The following is a 24,863-nucleotide window of genomic DNA, read 5'->3' on the forward strand; positions in this document are numbered from 1 at the left end:
CCATTTAACTTTAAGACTCAGTTTAAGCATCACCACCCCTGGAAAATCTTTGATGACCCTGCAATTTTATAGTGATGTCTTGCTGTTTGCTCCCCAGAACTCTGAGTATCCTGCAGTTAGGAGCACTTACAACACTACGCTCTAAGTTCTCGTTCACTGGCCTGTTTTCCTCTCATTACTGTATGTTTCTTAAGGGCAGAAATGACATTTCATTCCTCTTTGAAATTCTAGTTTTTAGAGGTTAGCAACTGGCTGGCAAAGGAATAGAGGAAGGAAGAAAGGCAGGGAGAAAATCTTTACATGCATGACAGGGATGAGTTGTATTCATGCCATACATATCAGTGTGGTTCCAAAGAACTGAACTCTTAACCCCATAAATGAATTAAGACAGCCTGCTATGTTTTAGGCTTTAGAAATGTTAATGCAGTTAGCTCATGGGAAACTACTAACACATCTATGTTATGTCTTTTTTTTCCCATTAATTAAGTTTGCTTATTAATGGTGTGGTTCTCAAAGAATGAGAAGTTCATTCTATATAAACTTCATTTTGGTCTTATAGGAAAAAGCCATCATCTCATCAGCAAATGTTAAAATAGGAAATTAATCTCTTATCAGTCATATCAATTGCAATATTTTCTCCCAATCAGTAAGTTGTGTTTTCATTTTGTTGATGGTTTCTTTTGCTGGGCAGAAGATTTTAAGTTTAATTAGGTCTCATTTGTTTATTTTTGCTTTTATCCTTTACTTCAGGAGACAGATCCAAAAAATACCACTGTGATAGTGTTCTGTCTTTCCTTTCCTCTAGGAGATTTATACATAGTACACTGTTTTAGGGTCTTTAATCCATTTTGAGTTTATTTTTGCATATGGTGTTAGAGAATGTTCTAATTTCATTCTTTTGCATGTAGCTGTCCAGTTTTCCCAGCATGATCTGTTGAAGAGACTTGTTTATTCTTGACTCATTTGTCATAGATTAATTGACCATAAGTGCATGAGTTTATTACTGGGCTTTCTGTCCTATTCCATTGACCTCTGTGTCTGTTTTCATGCCAGTACCATATTGTTTTGATTACTGTAGTATTTTAATATAGTCTGTAGCATAGTCAAAAGTCAGGGAGCATGGTTCCTCCAGCTCTGTTCTTCTTTCTCAAGATTACTTTGGCTATTTGAGAGCTTTTGTGTTCCCATACAAATTTCAATTTTTCTTTGTTTCAGTAGTGTGAAAAATGTCATTGTTAATTTGATAGGGATTGCATTGAATCTTTAGATTGCCTCAGGTAGTATAGTCATTTGAACAATACTGATTCTTCCAATATAAGAATATAGTATATCTTTGCATTTATTTGTGTGATTTTCAATTTTATTTCATCAGTATCTTACAGTTTTTGAAGTACAGGTCTTTTGCCTTCTTGAGTAGGTTCGTTCTTTGGCTGGTTTGTTTGTTTTCTTGAATATAATGGTAAATCAAACACATCTTTGAAGAAGTTCATTACTTTCATACAGAATTTGCTTTAAGTATTAGTTCAATAAATATTGACTTGTTATTTTAACCTATGACTTCAGTTCTCAAATAAGATTGAAATTTATGCTTGAGACGGCTAGCTATCTCTTTGGAGTCTAGTCATGACTTATTTGTGTATTTTGGAAAGACACATGCTTAATAGACATCTACTGATTAGTTTTGCCACTCTTAAATCAGAAAGACTAAAAAGAAGAAGACACAAAATATCATACTTTTTCTCAAATGTAGGAATGAAACAAAGTAAACTCTTGTGCTTGGACTCCTCTTCAGTGTCAGAGGTGTGTTCTTCATCTTCAGGGAGAGCCCCTTCACAGTTTAGATGCTGAGCCAGATGCAGTCTTGATGTATTGAGCTTTTAGGCTTCCCTTATAAAAAGATTATCATATTCTGTTGCCATGGATTTATCTCCCACACTACCAATCAAGTCTGTATCTCACACTCAGGGTGGGTAGGAAGTCCATAATGATCAGTCTGATCATGCAGTAGAGTCAAACTGGATAATTTCAGTCTGAATCCACCTTTCTTTTAGTGTAAATTAGTGGTTGCAAGTTTTAAAATTAAGTGCATAATTAATTGCCCCAAATCCATTTCATGTGCTGTTATTAAAACCCACAATTAAATTATTCTACTCTATGTAGCTGGCAGGATGATTTTTCAGGAAAGCCAGGGCAAAGCCAAACCAAACATCTGAAGCCTGAGTCTCTGGGTTATAATACACACATAGGAAAACCACCTGGGAACTGAGACTAAGTGAGATAAAACTTCAGTGATATCTTAATGATGTTTGTAATGACTTCTAAACCTTTGCCACTCAGATTTCTGCTTACACACATATTTTGCAGTTTAGTTCTTTGGTTTATTCAGTTCAGTTCAGTTCAGTCGCTCAGTCATGTCTGACTCTTTGCGACCCCATGAACTGCAGCACGCCAGGCCTCCCTGTTCATCACCAACTCCCGGAGTCCACCCAAACCCATGTCCATCGAGTCGGTGATGCCATCCAACCATCTCATCCTCTGTCGTCCCCTTCTCTTCCTGCCCCCAATCCCTCCCAGCATCAGGGTCTTTCCCAATGGGTCAGCTCTTCACATCAGGTGGCCAAAGTATTGGAGTTTCAGCTTCAACATCAGTCCTTCTAATGAACACCCAGGACTGATCTCCTTTAGGATGGACTGGTTGGATCTCCTTGCAGTCCAAGGGAGTCTCAAGAGTCTTCTCCAACACCTTCTTTTAATCTTTGGTACCAGTGGCTAGCTGGATTAAACAAATTTTAAAAATCAGGAACATTTCATAGGAATTCTGTGTGTGTTCTGTGGCTTCTCAAGTGCTCATAGAGTCTGTCATTATCTGGTACTGTGCGTGTGTGTGTGTGTGCACGTGCACAGTCGCTTCAGTGGTGTCCAACACTTTGGACTATAGCCCGCCAGGCTCTTCGGTCCATGGGATTCTCCAGGCAAGAATATTGGAGTGGGTTGCCATGCTCTTCTCCAGGAGACCTTCTCAACCCAGGGTTTGAACCAGTGTCTTCTGCATCACAGGTGGATTCTTTACTACTAAGCCACCCGAAGCCCTACTGATTAATAAAAACTTTTCAAGCAGAAAATGGATAGAAAAAAGACTCTTTAGGTGACTTTACCAAAAGTTGATAGAGACAAAAGATTTTCAGGTCAGATGCTAGTGTTGATTCAGCCTGGATTAATGGTAGGGTAGAAGAGCATTCTCTCTTATTCTCTGGTAATCCTTCCTCCATATGTCTGATCCCACACAGAGCTGTCTTCTGGTGGGTGTTTACCATATGGGTCTGTTGTAGGAGCCTGTTTGTACATTTTTGGATCATGAGTATCATACCTTCTGCTCAAGCCTCCACCTCAATTCACTTATTTAAGAATCAGTTCTAAGAAAGTAGCTATTTCAGAGGTGCTTAATACTACAGTCAGAAGGATCACTGATGAGCTAGTGGTAAATCAACCAGGTCAAATGTTTTCCAACATGATTTACCTTTCCTGTATAATTGCTCCAAGTACCTACCACTACTTCTTGTTGCTGTTCAGTCACTAAGTCATGTTCAACTCTTTGCAACCTCATGGACTACAACACACCAGGCTCCTCTGTCCTCCACTATCTCCCAGAGTTTGCCCAGGTTCATGTCCATTGAGTCAGTGATGCAATCTAACCATCTTATCCTCTGCCACCGCTTTCTCTATTTCCTTCAATCTTTCTCATCCTCAGGGTCTTTTCCAATGGGTCAGCTCTTTGCATCAGGTGGCCAAAGTATTGAAACTTCAGCATCAGTCCTTCCAATGAATATTCAGGGTTGATTTCCTTTAGGATTGACTGGTTGGATCTCCTTAAAGTTCAAGGGACTCTCAAGAGTCTTCTCCAGCGCCACAATCTGAAAGCATTAATTCTTTGGTGTTCAGTCTACTTTCTCATCATGCACGATTACTGGAAAACCATAGCTTTAGACCATGTGGACCTTTGTTGGCAAAGAAATGTCTCTGCTTTTTAATATGCTGTCTAGGTCTGCCATAGCTTTTCTCCCAAGGAGCAAGTGTATTTTAATTTCATGGCTGCAGTCACTGTCCACAGTGATTTTGGAGCTAAGAAAAGAAAATCTGTCACTGTTTCCACTTTTTCCCCATCTGTTTGCCATGAAGTGATGGGACCAGATGCCATGATATTCATTTCTTGAATGTTGATTTTTAAGCCAGCTTTTGCACTCTTCTCTTTGACCCTTATCAAGAGGCTCTTTAGTTCCTCTTTACTTTCTGCCGTTAGAGTGGTATCATCTGCATATCTGAGGTTGTTGATATTTCTCTTGACAATCTTGATTCCAGCTTGTGACTCATCCAGCCCAGAATTTTGCATGATGTATCTGCATCTAAGTTAAACAGGATGACAATATACAGTCTTGATGTACTCCTTTCCCAATTTTGAACCAGTCCATTGTTCCATGTCTGGTTCTAACTGTTGCTTCTTGACCTGCATACGGGTTTCTTATTATTATTGCCTGGTAAATCCTTTTCACCATTCCCAAGATATGATAACTTCCCAAGCTTTTAATTTGCCCTCATTATCCTAACTGGCTTTTTTCTTGCCTGCTTGTGTGTGTATTATAATTATACTTATTGCTGAAGTTGAGAGTAACAGACAACACAGAGGACTACTGGATATGCTCAGAGTCTCCACTATTTAAATCTCTTACTATATTCTGCTGTTTACTTAGGAACTACCAAAGTTGGTGTAGGAGGATATAAAGAATGAAAACAATAATACTAAGGATCACACTTCACAGACTTAGTTAAATATTTTTTTAATCTTTCTTGAGTGCCTGCCTATGTTGGGTTAAAGTGTATTTAATAAGAACCTTGATGTTGAATTGCATTGATTTGCTGTTGTTGTTGTTGTTGTTCAGTCACTCGGATGTGTCCAACTCTCTGCCACCCCCTGGACTGCAGCACCCAGGGGCAGCTTGCCTGTCCTTCACTATCTCCGGGAGTTTGCTCAAACTCATTGCCAATGAATCAGTGATGCCAACCAACCACCTCATCCCAGTCACCCCCTTATCCTCCTGCTTTCAATCTTTCCCAGCATCAGTATCTTTCCCAATGAGTCAGTTCTTTGCATCAGGTGGCCAGAGTATTGGAGTTTCAGCTTCAACATCAATCCTTCCAGTAAATATTCAGGACTGATTTCCTTTAGGATGGATTGGTTGGATCTCCTTGTAGTCCAAGGGACTCTCAAGAGTCTTCTCCAAAACCACAGCTCAAAAGCATCAAGTTTTTAGCACTCAGCCTTTTTTCTGGTCTAATTCTTATATCCATAAATGATTACTGGAAAAACCATAGCTTTGACTATACAGACCTTTGTTGGCAAAATGATGTCTCTGCTTTTTAATGCACTGTCCAGAATTTTCATAGCTTTTCTTCCAAGGAGCAAGTGTCTTTTAATTTCATGGCTGCAGTCACCATCCACAGATATTTTGGAGCCTAAGAAAATAGTCTGTCACTGTTTCCATTTTTACCCATCTATTTGCCATGAAGTGATAGGACTGGATACCATGATCTTCAATTGTTGAATGTTGAGTTTTAAGCCAGATTTTTCACTCTCCTCTTTCACCTTCATCAAGAGGCTCTTTAGTTCCTCTTCACTTTCTGCCATTAGAGTGATATCATCTGCATATCTGAAGTGATTGATATTTCTCCCAGCAAACCTGATCCCAGCTTGTGCTTCACCCAGACCAGCATTTTGCATGATAATACTCTGCATCTTATTTAAATAAGTAAGGTGATAATATACAGCCTTGACATACTCCTTTCCCAGTTTTGAAACAGTCCATTGTTCCATGTCTGGTTCTAATTGTTGCTTCTTGACCTGTATACCAGTTTCTCAGTTTCTCCAGTTTCTTGGGAGACAGGTAAGGTAGTGTGGTATTCCCATCTCTTTAAGAATTTTCCAGTTTGTTGTGATCCACACAGTCAAAGGTTTTAGTACTGTCATTGAAGCAGATGTTTTTCTGGAATTCCCTTCCTTTTTCTGTGATCCAACAGATATTGCCAATTTGATCTCTTGTTCCTTTGCCTTTTCTAAATCCAGCTTGTACATCTATAAGTTCTTGGTTCATGTACTGTTGAAGCCTAGGTTGAATGATTTTGAGCATAACCTTGCTAGCATGTAAAACGACTGCAATTGTACAGTAGTTGAACGCTCTTTGGCATTGTCTTTCTTTGGGATTAGAATGAAAACTGAGCTTTTCCAGTCCTGCAGCAATTGCTGAGTTTTGAAATTTGTTGGTATATTGAGTGCAGCACTTTAACAGCATCATCTTGTAGGATTTGAAATAGCTCAGCTGGAATTCCATCAACTCCACTAGCTTTGTTTGTAGTAATGCTTCCTAAGGACCACTTGACTTCACTCTCCAGGATGTCTGGCTCTAGATGAGTGATCATACTATCATGGTTATCCAGGTCATTAAGACCTTTTTTATATAGTTCTTCTGTGTATTCTTGCCACCTCTTCTTATTTGCTGTTAACTATCAGTATAATATTAGTTACTTATGTAGATTGTGCAAGGAGAAATATTTCTTGTTACTCATATTAATATTATTGCTTCTATTGGTTAATAGATTAGTCCAGTGTAACACCTTGGGGTTGATTTTGCTTTTGTTGATATTAAGATAAAGTAATTGTTGAGCTTGAATGCTTTTGTAAAAAAAATTATTATAGTTGCTTTACAATGTTGTGTTAATTTATGCCAAACAGCAAAGTGAACCTGCTGTAAGTATACATATATCCCTCCCGTTTTGGATTTCCTTCCCATTGAGGTTACCACAGAGCATTGAGTACCCTGTGCTATACAGTAGGTTCTCATTAGTTATCTATTTTATATATGGTAGTGCATACATGTCAATTTTGATCTCCCAATTCAGTCCAGTCCCTCCATGCCACCTTTGGTGTTCTATATGTTTGTTCTCTAGGTCTATGTCTCTGTTTCTGCTTTTCAAATAGGTTCATCAGTACCATTTTTCTAGATTCCACATAATGCGTTACTACAAAATTTTCCTTTTTTTCCTTTTCTCCTTCTGACTTCACTCTGTCTGGCAGTCTCTAGATCCATCATGTCTCTACAAATGACACAATTCCATTCCTTTTTATGGCTGAGTTATATATATCTCAGCCATACACACACACACACACATACACACACACACATATATATATATACCACATCTTATGCCACATATATATATATGCCACATCTTCTTCATCCATTCTTCTGTTGATGGAAACTTAGCTTGCTTTCATGTCCTGGCTATTGTAGTGCTGCAGTGAACATTGGGGTGCATATATCTTTTGAAATTATGGTTCTTTCCAGATATATGCCTAGGAGTGGGATTGCTGGGTCATATAGTAGTTCTATTTTTAATTTTTTGAGGAACCTCCATAGTCTTCTCCATAATGATTGTATCAGTTTACATTCCCACCAGTAGTTTAGAAGGGTTCCCTTTTCTCCACACCCTCTCCAGCATTTATTGTTTGTAAATTTTTTGATGGCCATTCTGACCAGTGTGAGATAATAGTTTTGATTTGCACTTGTCTGATAACTAGTGATGCTGAGCATCTTTTCATATGCCTGTTGTCCATCTGTATGTTTTCTTTGGAGAAATGTCTGTTTAGGTCTTCTACCCATTTTTTGATGGTGTTCTTTGTTTTTATATTGAGCTGCAAGAGCTGTTTGTATATTTTGGAGATTAATCCCTTGTCAGTTGCTTCATATATTTTCTCCCATTCTGAGGGTGTCTTTTTGTCTTATTTATGGTTTTCTTTGCTGTGCAAAAGCTTTTAAGTTTACTTAGGTGCCATTTGTTTATTTTTGTTTTTATTTTCATTAGGAAGTGGGTCAAAAAAATTTTGCTGTGATTTATGTCAAAGAGTATTCTGCCTATGTTTTCCTGTTAGAGATTTTAAGTGTCTGGCTTTACATTTAGGTCTTTAATCCACTTGAGGTTATTTTTGTGTATGGTGTTATGGAGTGTTCTGATTTCATTCTTTTACCTGTAGCTCTGCAGTTTTCCCAGCACCACTTATTGAAGTGACTGACTTTTCTCCATTGTATATTCTCCATTGTATACAATGTATATACATTGTCTATTCTCCTCCTTTGTCATAGATTAGGTGACCATAGGTGTGAGGGTTTATCTTTGGGCTTTCTGTCCTGTTCCATTGATTTGTATTTCTCTGTGTGTGTGTGTGTGTGTGTGTGTGTGTGTGTGCTCGTGCAGTACCATACTGTCTTGATTACTGTAGCTTTGTAGTATAGTCTGAAGTCAGGGAGCCTGATTCCTCCAACTCCGTTTTTCTTTCTCACAGTTGCTTTTGGCTATTTGGGGTCTTTTGTGTTGCCATACAAATTGGAAAATTTTTTGTTCTAATTCTGTGAAAAATGCTATTGGTAACTTGATAGAGATTGCTTTGAATCTGGAGATTGCTTTGAATCTATAGATTACTTCGGATAATATAGTTGTTTTCACAATATTGATTCTTCTGATCCAAGAATATGGTATATGTCTCCATCTGTCTGTGTGGTCTTTCTTTCTTTCATCAGTATCTTATAGTTTTCTGAGTACATATCTTTTGCCTCCTTAGGTAGGTTTATTCCTAGGTATTTTATTTTGTTGTTGTTTCAATGGTAAATTGGATTGTTACCTTATTTTCTCTCCCTGATCTTTTTTGCTAGTGTATAGGAATGCAAGAGATTTCTGTGTATTAATTTTGTATCCTACAACTTCATCAAATTCATTGATTAGTACCAGTAGATTTCTGGTGGCCTCTTTAGGATTCTTTATGTATAGTATTATGTCATCTGCAGACAGTGACAGTTTTACTTCTCTTTCAATTTGGATTGTTTTTCTCCTCTGATCGCCATGGCTAGGACTTCCAAACTTATGTTGAATAATAGTGGCAAGAATGGACATCCTTGTCTTATTCCTTATCTTAGAGGAAATGCTTTCAGTTTTTCACCATTGAGTGTATTGTTATTAATAGCTGTGGGTTTGTCAAATATGGCCTTTATTATGTTAAGGTAAGTTCCCTCTATGCCTACTTTCTGAAGAGCTTTTTAATTGTAAATGGGTGTTTAATTTTGTCAAAAGCTTTTCCTGCATCTATTGAGATTATCATATAGTTTTTATTCCTATATTGGTTAGTGTGGTGTATCACACTGATTGGTTTGTGTATGTTGCAGAATCCTTGCATCCCTGGGATAAATCCCACTTGATCATGGTGTATGATACTTTTGTGTGTTATTGGATTCTGTTTGCTAGTACTTTGTTGGGGATTTTTGCTTCTGTGTTCATCAGTGATACTGGTCTGTAATTTTTGTGGATGTGGATGTGTGATATCTTTGTCTAGTTTTGGTATCAGGGTGATGGTGGCCTCATAGAATGAGCTTGGGAGTGTTCCTCCCTCAGAAGTTTTTTTCTGTTGTTTTTTTTTTTTTTTCCGGAAGAGTTTGAGAAGGATGGTTGTTAGCTCTTCTCTAAATGTTTGATAAAGTTTACCTGTGAAGCTATCTGTTCCTGAACTTTTGTTTGCTGGAAGATTTTTAATCAGTTTCAGTTTCATTGCTGGTGATTGTTCTGTTCACATTTTCTGTTTCTTCCTGGTTCAGTCTTGGAGGGCTGTGCCTTTCTAAAAATCTGTCCATTTCTTCCATTTTATTGGCATACAGTTGCTTGTAGTAGTCTTACTATCCTCTGTATTTCTATGGTATCAATTTGTAATTTCTCCTTTTTCATTTCTATTGGGTTGGCCAAAATATGTGTTTGGGTTTTTTTCTGTAAGATGTAATGGAAAAACTAGAACAAACTTCTTGGCCAGCCCGATAATTTTATGGATTTGAGGCCTCTCCCTATTTTCCTGATGAGTCTGGCTAAAGGTTTATCAGTTTTGCTTATCAAAGAACCAGTTTTTAGTTTTATTGATCTTTGCTATTGTTTTCATTTCTGTTTTACTTCTGGCCTGAATTTTATGATTTCTTTCCTTCTGCTAACTTAGCATTTTGCTGCTTGTTCTTTCTCTAGTTGCTTTAGGTGTAAGGTTAGGTTGTTTGAGATTTTTCTCATTTCTTAAGGTAGGATTGTATTGCTATAAACTTCCCTCTTAGAAAAGCATTTGCTGCATCCCATAGGTTTTGGGTCATCATGTTTTCATTGTCATTTGTTTCTATGTATCTTGATTTCCTCAGTGATCTCTTGATTATTTAGTAGCATATTAGCTAGCCTCCATGTGTTTGTACTTTTTACAGTTTTTTCTTGTAACTGATGTCTAATCTCATAGTATTGTGGTTGGAGAAGATGCTTGTTGTGATTTCAAATTTCTTACATTTATCAAGACTTGATTTGTGACTCAAGATGTGATGTATCCTGGAGAATGTTCCATGTGCACTTGAGAATAAAGTGTATTCTGCTGCTTTCAGGTGGAGTGTCCTATATATTTCAGTTGTGTCTTGTCTGATCTAATGTGTCATTTAAAGCTTGTGTTTACTTATTAATTTTCTGTCTGGATGATCTGTCCATTGGTATAAGTGGGGTGTTAAATTTCCCCACTATTATTGGTTTGCTGTTGAGTCCCCCTTTTATGACTGTTAGCATTTCCTTTAATGTATTGAGGTGCTCCTGTGTTAGGTGCATAAATATTTATTATATCTTCTTCTTGGATTGATCCCTTGACCACTATGTAGTGTCCTTCCTTGTCCCTTGTAACAGTCTTTATTTTAAGGTCTATTTTGTCTGATATAAGTATTACTACTCTGCTTTCTTTTTATTTCCATTTGTATGAAATATCTTTTTCCAATCCCTCACTTTCAGTCTTTATGTGTCTCTAGGTCTGAAGTGGGTCTCTTTATAGACAGCATTTATATCTAGGTCTTGTTTTTTAACCCATCCAGCCAGTCTGTGTCTTTTGATTAGAAACTGTTTATATCAGGTAATTATTCACATGCACGCTTAGTCATGTCCGACTCTTTGCAACCCCATGGACTGCAGCCTGCCAGGCTCCTCTGTCCATGGGGATTCTCCGGGCAAGTAGAATGGAGCGGGTTACCATGCTGTCCTCCCAGGGGATCTTCCCAACCCACGACTGAACACAGGTCTCCCGCATTGCAGGCAGATTCTTTACTGTCTGAGCCACCAGGGAAGCCTGATACATATGTTCCTATTACCATTTTCTTAATCGTTTTGGGTCTGTTTTTGTAGGTCTTTTTCTTCTCTTATGTTTCCCACCTAGAGAAGTTCCTTCAGCATTTGTTGTAAGGCTCTTTTGGTGGTACTGAGTTCTTTTAAGCTTTTGCTTCTCTCTAAAGCTTCTAATTTCTCCATCAAATCTGAATGAGATACTTGCTGGGTAGAGTAATCTAGGTTGTAGGTTTTTCCATTTCATAACTTCAAATATATTCTGCCACTCCCTAAGGCCTGAAGAGTTTCTGCTGAGAAATCAGTTGATAACCTTATGGGGAGTCGCTTGTATGTTATTTGTTACTTTTCATTTGCTGCTTTTAATATTTTTTCTTTGAATATAATTTTTATTAGTTTGATTAGTATGTGTCTCGGCCTATTTCTCCTTGGGTTTGAGACTCTCTATGCTTCCTGTACTTGGTGGCTGCTTTTAAGCTAACTAAGGTGTTTATTTACTCTTTCGATAAGGTTTCTAAAAAGCTATACCTTTTTAGATTAACATTTAAAAATACATTAAAATGTATAACTTTTTGGTAATTTTTAAAGTTGAACTAACATCCTTTTCTTGGACAACCAGCTATCACCAGCCTTGTTAGGCTTGTCACCTCTACTTATAAATCTTATATTTTGCTACAAAGATGAGTTTGTCCTACAAGCTGTTTATAAGCAGCTTTTCTGGTTTCAGGATATTTAGCTTAAGTTCTCTTCATTAAATGTTTAGTTAAATCATTATACAAAAGGTAAAAGGGGTAAACTTTGCTTTTTATTACTTTTAATCATTCTTTCATCATTCCTTTATAGTACTTTCTCTATAGAGCCAAAGGTTGTTTTAAATTTCTATCTCTCATACTTTAAATGTTAAGTAAATGATTAATTTTCTTGTGGTAGTAAAATTTAAGGATGATTTTGTCTAGTTTTACTTCAAAGTGTTCATAGATTATGAAATATCCTAGGTGCAAACTAAGTGCTTTTATTTAAGCTATGCCTTGATTTATCCAAGCCCACTTTCCAGTTTGTTTACCTTGACAACTTGTCTCCTCTCATACAGGTAATGTTTGTTAATACTGGACTGAGCCTAGAAGTTGGCTTGCCAACGTAGGGTTGACAGATAAAATATAGCATATGTCAAATTAATTTGAACTCCATATTAAAAATAGACAATCTTTAGTATAAATATGCCCCAAATATTACGTGGGGCATACTTACACTAAAAAAAAAATTCACTACCTGAAATTAAAACTACCCAGGCATTCTGTGTTTTAATATGCTAAGCCAGGCTAGAGGTAGAGGCCAGATAATGGAAGAGGAGCAGTCATTGCGGTTGGAGGAAAGCCAAGAGGGTTTGAGTCCCAGAGGCTAACTGAAGAAGGAGTAACCAACTGTTAAAAGTCAGTAAGAAAATGTCATTTAAAACAATGTTTCGAGAAATTCAGCTGTTACTGGGAGAGATGGGGATCAAATGATCCCCCATTCAAATTAATTCAACCCGAAAAGCATCTTTCTTATCTTCTTTACATATGAGGGTTCCAAATAAGTTTTCATTGCAACAAAAAACTTTGCAGCTGAACAATAAGCTTGAAAACTAATGAGCAAAGGAAATCATGCCATTGGAAATAAATCAAACTCCCTGGGATGAATTTAACAGACACAGGCAAAGGAAACCATAATTATTTGCTTTTATTCCATAATTTATATTCTTTATTTTCAGTTTCCAGCTTATCATTGAAGGGTGCATAAAACAAATGAGTTTTGAACTAAATCAAATGAGAGCAAATGGAAATACTACATCTAATAAGAACAGTGCAGCAATGGATGCAGAGATTGTATTAAGGCCTCTCATGGACTTCTTGGACAAAACGTAAGTATTCTACTCAATTTTCTCTTTATTCACTGCCCTAAGTTCAGCAGATGTGGATTTGAGGTGGGGGCGGGGGGCAGAAATAGTTTTCCTCTATGTAGGACAGTTTTAAAGGGCTTCTACAGAAGTAGATCAATTCATTAAAAAAAAAAAAAAGCATAACACTTAATTCATTACTAGATGGGAAAATAGAAGGAATGACTATGTACAGAGGAAAAATGGAGAGGAAATAAGTGTTGGTAACTAAGGAGGCTGCTATTCTGAGGCACAGAGAGATTAGGATTTTCACGCTTCTCAGATAACATTTGGACATGGAGATAGATAGAAGTGAGTCCAGAATATCCAAGTTCATGTCGGAAACCTGCTGAAGAAGATAATAGCACAAATGTGACTAGAATTAATTCAGCTCAGAGACGAGTTGATTACTGCCTCGTCCCACCTTAAGCAACTATTTACTTAGTGTCCATCTGCATCAAACTCTATAATCTAGACACGGACAGTGATGATGGAGAGTCAAAGTACTTGATACCATGGAGATTTCAGTTCAGTAGTGGTGGGAATGGGTGGGAAAGGAGGCCTTCATGACCAACTAAGATAGTGTTCTTAACTGAAAAGGTTGGCTTGTTTCTCTTTCTATTTGGTCCCTCCTCTTAGAAGTTCTAATTTTGTAAGTTTGGAGTAGGTACCTGTGTTTTCAGATGTGTCCAAAATTGGAAACCATTGATCCAAAACAACAAGGGGTATGATTTCTTCAACAGTGATACTTGAAACCAGAACTGAAAGTAGAAAAGAACATAATTTTGAATGCCTACCAAGGGATCAGTGTAATATCTACTACTTTACATGTATTACCTCATTTAATATTGTTGTGACAAATTAATTAATACCAATGAAACCAAGATAAATAAGAAGGATACATTACCTTTTGTTAAAGATAAGGACAGCAAAGAAGGAATTCAGTTCAGTCGCTCAGTCATGTCCGACTCTTTGCGACCCTATGAGTCAGAACCTTTTCTATGTATTAATAACTTCTACTTCAATTCCATTTCCCTTTGCTTATAACCTTACTGCATAAGTAAGGCTAATGTTCTTATCACTTTAATTTTAGTGTTTGGTAGAAAAAATCTTATTTTCTGTTTGCTATGAAGAAATATACAGAAGAGAGGTGAATAGGTAATTAGGTGGCTTAGCGAGAAATAGGTAGGCAAGTGGTGTAGAAAAAAATAGAAGAAAGGAGGGAAAGAAAAGGAAGAAAGAGAAAAAGCCATCTTCATATCTTTAGGTTCTTAATAGACACTTTTACTCTTATCACCTAATTTCTTAACAACTCCTTGAAATTTTTGTCATGACTGTTTTCTGTGGATGAGACATAATTGATTCACAACTACCATTTAGTTGTGACTGTGATGGTGAGTGGAGAACAGGATAAAGCAATCCTGAGCCTCTTAAAACTCCTACCAGAATGCCTTCTGTTTAGAGATTTCCAGTCAGCAGTTTAGAGGTACATTATTTATCACTGGCAGAACTATTTATTTTTGCATATGCTGTAACCAAGAGTTGTGAAACATACAGAAAGTTTTAAATTATCCTACTACTGTTACCTGCTAGGGCTTTCCTAGGTGCTTTAGTGATAAAGAATCTGCCTGTCAATACAGGAGACACAAGAGTTGCAGCTTTGATCCCTCAGTAGGGAAGATCCCCTGGAGAAGGAAATGGAAATCCACTCCAGTATTCTACTAGTTAAGGGACCCTGAATCTATTTCAGCATCCATAAAACAGCTAATACATAAACTAGGTTTCAATTATTGTTTTAGTCAGTCTTAAAAGTCTCTTCTATACCTGATTATACTTTATTATATCATCATATGTAATCTCCTCACATTCTTAGTAGAAAGAGACTATAGAAATAGAAAAACGTCAGTGAACTTTAATAATCTATGATCTTAAAATTTGAGGAAGAGATAGGCATGGAGAGCTTGGAAATGTGGGGGCTAATACAGAATGTATAACCATAAATCTACTTATTAGGGGACCCTTTTAAAAGTCATACCAATTCTGTTCTCAAGGAACTAACAGTTTAGAAAGAGAAAAAGAAAAGTATAGCAGATAAATGCAATAAGGGGTAATACAGTAGTCTCCTATTCAGATGATCAGCAGAAATATCATTTGTGTTAGGTCTTCTTTAAAGGCAGATATGGTTTGGATGTATGAAAATGGGAGATGGGAATGCCAAGGGAAGGGAAAAACAGCTGGATACATTTTTATGAAAATATGGTCAACTGTATGGCAAGGTATCTCTCTTATCAGCAAGTATACATAACATTTGAAAATTGTCTGGTTAAGTGGTTCTGTGATCAGTCAAAATAGTTCAGGTTCCAAAATATATGTGTTCAGCTTACATTACCAAGTTGATTAACTCTGACTAAATTAAGGAAGCAATTGCTAGATTTCCCCTCTATTTTTTGTTATTTAAAATGAATGATTAAGGTCAAAAGTCTCCAAGGTGGTTTTGAGATGATCCCCTTAAAAACTGTGTTATATTATAAATGTACAGACTCTCTTTGTGTAGCCTCCCTAAATATTATACAACACTGTATTTCTTTATGCTTAATTTTCTCCACTAAGACCTCACTACTCTATAAAACAAGCTATAAAGGCCATTTCCAGCTAATAGAAATCCCATGCAGAGCTGCAAACATGTCAACAATTTTATTCCTATTGGTTCAAGTCCAGTTTAAACAGGGTTAGATAGCACACCAAGTACGTGAGCTGACCATAAAAACAAGATCAGTTTTTAAACTCAGACCTTTAGCAAATGGAAATGACACAGCTGTTGCAAAATTGGCACATTTGTTGTCTCTCAAATCATCCAAAGAATTTCTCTGAGGATAGGTTCTGTTATTTTTTCATGACATATCATCTGGTTTCTACCCCGTGTCCATATAGTGAATATCCATCCGTCTACTAGCAAGCTAGAACTACTGCCTCTGAACAATGGGTTCCAAACTTGTGGGGCTACAGAGTTCCACAGCTATGCCTCCAGGGCCCCCAGCTCTCCCCTTCTTCCAGGGTAGGTCACTTTAATGTATTTTTATATACTAGGTTCTACACACAGCAGTGTCAGGAAAGATACTTCTATGTGAAAATGAGTTTGGGAAATCTCTTCCTTTGCTTCTCAAACATCACATGCATTTAAATATTAACTCCTTAAGTGTTAGTATTAATTATATATTTAAATATTTAAAAGTCAGTTCTGTCTCTATCAGATCCCAGTTTGTAATTTCTGCATCCAACCATTCAGAGTACTTAGTAGCACTATAGAAAGTTCATTAGGCTACCCTGAAATATATGATCCAACTCTGGCACTCTGTACAACAGGTTTGATAAACTTTTATTAGAAGAGTCTCAGAGTTCAGTGTCAAGTTATGGAAGTTACAGTACTTTCCATAAATCTTTGTGCAGCACTGTGCCTTCAGGTACTGCTGGGCCTTCATGCACAAGTGCGTTTACCAAGGGTAGCATGGGCCGTTGGACAACTTACTAAATCTCAGCCGTCACTCACTAACTTCACTTCCTTAGACAAGTCCCTCAAACCTCTCTGAGCTGGTGTTTGATTTCTGAAATGGATATACTAATCCCAGAAATATCTGCAGAAGAGGTTTCTAAACTAAAGTGCTATATAAATGTTCAGTGACGTTACCATCATTATCTCACCATGAGAAGAATTGGTAAATACTTTAAGCCTATCACAGTTGGTGAATTGGGAATCTAGAAAATCTGAACTCAGAGAACAAATTTGTGTTTGTTGGGAATGAGTAAAGCCTAAGGATACAAACTTCCAGTAAGGTAAGTCCTGAGGATGTAATAGATAGAATGTATATATAGTACAGTATTTATAGGAAACTATACTATATCATGTATTTGAAAATTGCTAAGGGTGGATAGTAAAAGTTCTTACTACAAGCCAAACAAATATAACTCTGTGAGGTGTGATAGATGTTAGCTAAACTTACTGTAGTGATCATTTCACAATATGTACATTTATCAAATGATTATCTTGTGCTCCTTGAACTTACACAATATTATATATCAATATCTCAAGAAAATTGGAAAAAAATAGCAGTAAATTTTGCTTTTGAGTGAATCATATCCATGTTTGCCATGTCATTGTGCAGATCCAATGCCAGTTAGTGACGAAAATGTGCTTCTTTGGTATTTGGCCTGTACCATGAACATGGGGCGTGTAGTGAAAACAACCCTGGAATGCAGGAAAAAATCATGTACTTTGGGAGCCTTGATGTCAATTTGGGAAGCAATTTAAGAGAAGAAATACTCTGAATTAATTTTCTACCGAACAATGAATTATACAAAATATGATGAAATGGATTTTAGATATTATGTATTTTTTTCCAGTAAGTTTATCATCTGAAAATTATAAAGGTATCATTCAGGTATCTGAATCTCAGCCCTGAAAAATGTGATCAGTAAAATAAGGTGATACCTCAATGAGAGACTCCTAAGCGATTATGTATTTTATTTCAGATTAAGTCTCTCAGCAAAGATCTGTGAGAAAACAGTCCTGAAGCGAGTATTGAAAGAGTTATGGAAGCTAGTTCTTAACAAAATAGAAAAACAAATTGTTCTCCCTCCTCTGACGGATCAAACAGTAAGTATTCAAACTCATGTTTGATTGTACTTCCAATAACCCATCTGATTGGTTTTTGTTTCAATGAGTGGTTTTGATCCAGATGAAATAGTACTTAAATTCATTTTGGGGAAAAGGGTTTGGTATACAATGGCTTAGCAAGGATCATTCCAATGACATTTCCTTATATGAATCCATTTTATTTTCCATTATGGCTTATTACAGGATGTTGAATATAGTTTCCCTGTCTTACACAACAGGACCTTGTTGTTTATTGATTCTATATATAGTAGTTTGTATCTGCTAGTCCCAAACTCTCAGTCCAACTCTCCACCACCCCCACTACAAATCATTTTTAAATAGTGGAAATAGCAGTCAAACTTCACACTTGCTTGATATTTCATCAAAGCCCAACTTATGGGGCTGTCTCATCTACACAAACCTCACCCCAGAGAAACAGATATATGCTCGAATATGCTTGCTGTGTTTCTTCCTACAGTTTTACAGTTTAAGAAGATAAATCTAACCCTGCTATCTGGAATTTTCTTTTTAACCTTTTGCTTTTATCAACCACCTTTGCACTTGGTGGTAAATATAGGTGTTATCTTTCAGTGGATTTGATGAACATGATTGTATCAGACATAGTGAAATAAAAAGGAACCAGAAGGATCAATGACAGCGAAGTCAGACAGTGATCAAGTGCATACACCAGCTAACTCATAACTCAGTTCACATATCCTGAGCCAAGCAAAGAAAGAAATAACCCTAACAAGCACTTGCTATAGAACAGTTTTTCTTCTTTGACTGAGAAAGACAAGCTGATATAAATAATGAGTAATTATAAACTAAAATATATATTGACACTATTAATCATGCATACTCAGTGAAATTATATAGAAAACATTTTCTTGCAAAGGTGTTCCAATGTGCAAAGATTAGTGTTTGTTGATTTGCCACCAGACAGTGTTAAATATAAATTACTTTGACTTTTGCCTCATGCCATGAGTGTGTGTTATAATCATAACCTACACATATGGGTAGCCAGATCACACTTAGAAACATACACACTTACATCTCTTATTCTCCTATAATACATAATGCATTTCTTTAACATCAGGTAGCTTTCACTTAATTGGCCAATAGGGGAGGCTGTCAGGGCAACCTGCAAGTTGGGTCGCTTTACTTACACACTTTATTTACATTCTAGGCTACTAATGAGTATTCTAGTAGTGCTTCCAGTGTTTACTATGATGTTTTTACAGCTCTCCCCAGGGCTTTGAGGTGCTAGGGAAAAACCTCTGGCTGAGGAAGGAATTAAGAAGGCAGGGCTCTGACAGTTTAGATGGCATGTCAGGAGGACCAGCTCCACCTTCTTCAGCTCTGGATCTTGAAATTTTGCATTAACTTATTTTAAGGGGTGGGGAGTGGAGGGAAGGAGTTGCCTCTGCTACATATAAATAAATAAAAGGTAAGCTCACTGATGTAATCCACATTGTACATTAAACTGGCTGCCAGAGCAGTAACTCGGACTGAAATTTCCAGAAGTGGAATGCTTGTGAGGACAGTTGTATTGCCAGATACAACCCTAGATATCTGCTAGGCGTCCAGATCCAATTTGTAAAATAGACCAATTTAGGGCATATGAAATAAAAGTCACAAACATAATCAGTACAACAGGGAACACTGTCTATTAACTACATTTCTACTTTGTTACAAAAGATCTTACAAGTCATCTTTCTCCTTTTCTATGTGTGTTCCTAGGGACCCCAGATGATTTTCATCGCAGCTAAAGATCTGGGACAACTCTCCAAACTGAAGGTAATAAAAATAAACAAATGACTAGTTGTCTGTGAAAGGTAGTGCTATCTACTACAGAAGGACTAAGGATGTGTGTCTGAGATCTCACAGAGTAAAACGGAGGGACTGAATTGTGCTTTCTTCTTCTCCCCACACCCTATATTTTTTTGTATTTTCCAATTTGCAGGGCAGCTGGGAATTTTTGACTGTGTTGAAGCATCAGGAGTACTGCTTTTGAAATAAATTAGAGAGCATATTTTCATTTTTATAGTGAACTGGCTTTGTATGAAGAAAGGCAAAGAGTGCTCCACAGAAACCCAGTAAAATCTAGAGAACTCTTTAGGCAAGAAACCTAATGCAGGAAAATAAACTTATCAAAGCAGACATTGAGCTTGTCAAGATAATCAACCCCGTTATAACAAGGATTTGCTGTATAAACAATCCTACCTTTTATTATTGCTTGAGAGTCACAGGACTTTGCAGTTGTTTAGAGAACTTCAGATTTTTTTCTCTCTAGAGTAGAAATTTGACTGGTTAAAATACATATTGTTGTTCTGTAACAGACTTTTTGCACTTAGCATAATGTCCTGCAGTTTCATCAATGTCGTAGCATATAACAAGGGTTCCTTCCTTTTAGAGGCTGAATAATATTGTAAGTACATACCACCTTTTTTATACATTCATTTATCAATGGACCACATATAGGCCAAAATTGTACCTGTAGTTGAAATATATATGTTCTTGTTCTATTTCTACCTATGAGAATGTGGTGTAGCATAGGGGTAGGTTCCAGATATTGACCACGTTCTACCTCAGCTGCTTCCAAATATGTGACACTGGCCAAAGTACTGAACATGTCTAATTTTCAGATTTGCCACTTGTAAAATACAGACAGTGTTAACCCTTGGTTCATAGATTTGTTGTGAGGATAATGTATTCATTATCTTTGCATGGTAACTGCAAAAGGGCATGCCTCTTCCCCAGGCTGGCAGCTCAGGGTTACATATCATCGGGGCTGTTTTGTGTGTACACAACAGGGGAACGATCATCCATGTGACTGCGTATTTGCTTACTGAGTTGAAGTAGGTGCCCTATAATGGCAGTACCTTGTTATATATCACCTACTTTGTCCCCTTCATCAGAAAAAAAGTTAGAAGCCAATAATCCATTTAGAAGTCAGAACCATCACCTGAGATTGTTTCTCACAAATATTCAGTGATGGTGGTGGTTCAAAGGGAAAGTAGAAGGTAGATGTCATTGTGAAACTTTTGTTTTGGATCTTGGATCTCTATTGTGTTCTTGATCCCTCTTATTACCTCCCTGAGATTTCTATCCCCTCTTTTGAAAAATGGATTTATACAGCATTGAAGTTTCTCATAGAAAACCTGGAAAAGTGAAACATCACAGTGCCTTATTACAAAAGAAATGGCCTTGGCAGTGAGTGTAGCATCTGTGTGACATCGGGAAACAGATACTGCATCTCCTCCAGCTTCAGCTTCCTGAGTTGAATGCTTTATCAGCTATAACTGTTTCAGTTTCAAGTGATGGAAAGCCAGACTAACAGAAGCAAGGAAGGAATTTATAGCTCCATGAAATTTTACAGTTCTGGGCTAACTCTGGCTTCCATCATTGCTTGATTAGGAAGTCAAACAATGTTACAGAAGCCACTTACTCTCTTTCAACTCTGTTCTTCCCTTGTTTGACTTACTGCCTTAACAATCCTCGTTTCCTGTTTGTAAGACAGTTCTCTGCTTATATCTAACATTTTTGGACTTGAAATTTTATAGAAAAGAACACCCACCTTGATGCAGGGATTTCTAGCAAAGTTCACAGGCACATAATCAGTGCTAATGCAATATTATCACCATTCCCAAGCCAACCACCGTTGCCTGGGGGATGACATATGCCAGTGGGCTTAATTCACATACCCACACCTGAGCTGAGGAGTGCTGTCAACCCCATTCAAATCTTATGAACACAGAGAGAGAGAGACTGGATCCTCAGGGGGCATATGTATGCTACCTGAGAAACGTCAGAGTCCACAGAAACCAAGCACTTATATCCCTTTAGTGGCCTCAAAATTTCTTCAGTTCAGGGAATTCTCTTGATTACAATAAACTAAAAGCATATCATGGATAAAATGTCCTAAAAGCATTAATTCATTAAGACTGAAATAATCCGAAGGACTAGAAATAGAATCCTGTTGTTCACAGATGATAGAAAAACAACTTAGTTTTAAAACATATTTTTTCTATTACTGTTCCTTGAGTTTTTAAAGTTATTCGTCCATTTAGTTATTATTTGAATTAGTGAGCAAAAGTCTTCTATATTGTTATGTAAAAGATTAAAATTGTAGCCAAAATATAGAACTACCATTTTTTGATTGAAGTATAGTTGATTTACTATGTTGTGCTAATTTCTGCTGTATAGTAAAATGATTCAGTTTTATATATATACACACATTGTTTTTAAAATTCTTCACCATTAGTGTTTACCAGAAGATATTGAGTAGATTTACTTGTGATATACAGTAGGACCTTACTGTTTATCTATTCTCTATATAATGGTTTGAATGTGCTAACCCCAAACTCTAAATCCATCTTCCTCTACCTACCTCCCCCTGGACAAACACAAGTCTGTTCTCTGTGAGTCTCTTTTGTAGATAGGTTCATTTATGCCATATTTTAAATTCTACATGTAAGTGACACCTTATGGTCTTTGTCTTTCAGATTATTTCACTTAGTACATAATATCTAAGTCTATCCATGTTGCTGCATCATGTACATGTACTACATCTTTTTTAAAATTAAAAAGATTATATTGGAATATAGTTGATTTACAATGTTGTATTAGTTTCAAGTGTACAGCAAAGTGATTCAGTTATACATATATGCATTATTTTTCAAATTCTTTTCCCACTTGGATTATTGAGTAGTGTTACCTGTGTTATACGGTAGGTCTCTATCAGTTATCTTAGTAATGTGTATATGAAAATCCCAGACTCAGTTTATCCGTCCCCGTCATCTTTCCCCTTTGCTAACCATAAAAGTCTGTTTCTTCTGCCCATTTTTGTTGAGTTGTATGAGCTGTTTGTATGTTTTCGAAATTAAACTCTTCTCAGTTGCATCAGTTGCAAATATTTTCTCCCATGCTGTAGGCTTTTTGTCTTGTTATGGTTTCCTTTGTTGTACAAAAGCTTGTACATTTGATTAGGTCCCATTTGTTGATTTTTGCTTTCATTTCTATTACCTCAGGAGAATGACCTAAGAAAGCATTGGTCCAGTTTATGTTAAAGAATATTGGCTAAGTTCTCATCTAGGCAGAACTGCAAATTTTATAAAACTGTTTTTACTAGAATGTTGCTTCCAATGTTTTTGTTTTCATTTCAAATCCTGGGTCTTTTCCTTTTTTGTTTGTATTAGTTTGAAAGCAGATTGGATCCACAGGTAAAGTGTCAGTATTAATGAGTAAATTCAGCAATTCTGTACAGAAATATTAACAAATGACTACCTTACTTAAAAGAACACAGAATCAAGGAACATAGAACAACAAAGGAAACTAATTTCTTTTCTGCATGTGACTATGATTTAGAATTAATTCATTAAGCAAGGATTTATCCAGATTTTTACATATTCTATACTACATCTCCTGGAACTTTATAATGTAAGTATGCCCAACTTATTACTATTTTATTGGATCAGATTTATCTGGCATAACATTTTTATGGACAGGTGATACAATATCAAAACCAGTTAGTAAAAATACATCTGAGACAATGAATTTCCTGCAAGCAAGCAGTAACACATTAACAGGCTTTTTCAGATACTACCTTATTTGCATAAGCTTGTTAAATTCCAGAAAATCATTTATTGTAAGAATTGTATTTTTCTATAGCACCAACATTTATTATTTATTAGCATCTATTAAAAAATGTGACCACACCAAAAAGCCAGAGAGATTTATTTACTTGCCTTCAAGCATTTCTCTCTATAATTTGGCAAAAATTTCCCATTATTCTTTGTCTCAATGGGTATTTAATATCCTTATTTTTAAAATATTAAATGGACTCATATGTTTGTGGTGAAATCCCCACATCAGAGAAAGATGCAGAAGTATATACCATGAATCTAGCATTATACCAAGTTTTGAACAATATTCAAGGGAATGTAATTCCATTCAAGCATATGGAATCATTTTAGATATTCTGAAGTATAACTCAGTTACCAAAAACATATTGTGTGCCTAGCAGGTGATAATTGCCAAGACAGGCACTGAAAGTCTGCAGAAGTGAGTAAAACATAGGAATTATCTTCAGAAAGTCATGGCACCTGCTAAATGACAGAGTAACATAAGGACTGGAATAGAAAGATGAACCACTGGATGTGACTGTACAATTCGTACATTTCACGAAAGTGTCCCACAAAGGGAGTGAATGACAGCTGAATTAGGGTCCATGATCCACTTGCTGTGCCCCATAGAAAAGGAGGTGCTTTTTATTACTGAACAAAGACACTGATCCCTTGACCAAGCCATGCATTCTCAGAGCTATGTTCACCCATATTGACTTTCCTTCTGATTCACAGAGACGCACTTATCTAAGTTAGAAATTAAGCTCTGGAGGACAAAAGTCTTTCTTTTATGAAACAATATATCTCAGTCACCTAGAATGGTACTGGCACATGATAAGCACTCGGGAAATATTGTTGAATGCTGTTGACTAGAATAGTGGATGCCCTGGGGAGATTGTATCAATCTGTGGGTTAGGAATTTAAAAATTTTTCTCCAGACAAGTTTTCCTTTCTGTTGTCCTCAACTTTCTACCATCATTTCCCTAAATAACTTTAGATGAAGACAGAGTTCATAGTGAACCATGAGGAAAATGCATTGTTATTATGGAAGTCAGTCCCAAAATATTGAAAACTGAATTTAAAATATTAAAAACCTCCAGAACTGAATTCAATTAACAGGGAATTTTCCTGTTAATTACTGAGCATTAAGGGGATCCTAGAAAGTGAGAGCATTGTACTTAAGGTAGATTTTATCAGTAATAATTGAATGAGGCAAAAATTTACCTCCTAAGTCCTTTCCAAGGTTGACCTTCTTCAGTGTGACAGAACAGAAAGCAGGGATTAATGTGGAAAAGCTTGGACACACATTTTCTAGGATTATCCCCCCCCCCATAACATTAGTTTGCAAGTGAAAAATAAAGCCATATATGAATCAAAGTTCTGCTTTTTAAGTTAACATGTAGTATTCCTTCTTTGGGCAAAATGAATTTTTATTAAATATTTGACAAAATTGTCATTATCA

The 24,863-nt window shown here is 36.6% G+C and overlaps 1 protein-coding gene across 5 annotated transcripts in view; it reads left to right on the forward strand.

Moving 5' to 3' along the window:
* The window catches only part of UNC13C (unc-13 homolog C), a 647,876-nt gene that overhangs the window by 556,008 nt on the left and 67,005 nt on the right, over nt 1-24,863 (forward strand). For all 5 annotated transcript variants that reach the window (XM_043920107.1, XM_043920110.1, XM_043920109.1 and 2 more), the window contains 3 exons: nt 12,962-13,111; nt 17,654-17,777; nt 19,518-19,574. In XM_043920107.1, the coding sequence (XP_043776042.1) occupies nt 12,962-13,111; nt 17,654-17,777; nt 19,518-19,574 (331 nt within the window). The remainder of the gene's footprint in view (nt 1-12,961; nt 13,112-17,653; nt 17,778-19,517; nt 19,575-24,863) is intronic.

The sequence above is a fragment of the Cervus elaphus genome, chromosome 12 (genome assembly GCF_910594005.1).
Source record: "Cervus elaphus chromosome 12, mCerEla1.1, whole genome shotgun sequence".
In the NCBI taxonomy this organism is placed as follows: domain Eukaryota; kingdom Metazoa; phylum Chordata; class Mammalia; order Artiodactyla; family Cervidae; genus Cervus; species Cervus elaphus.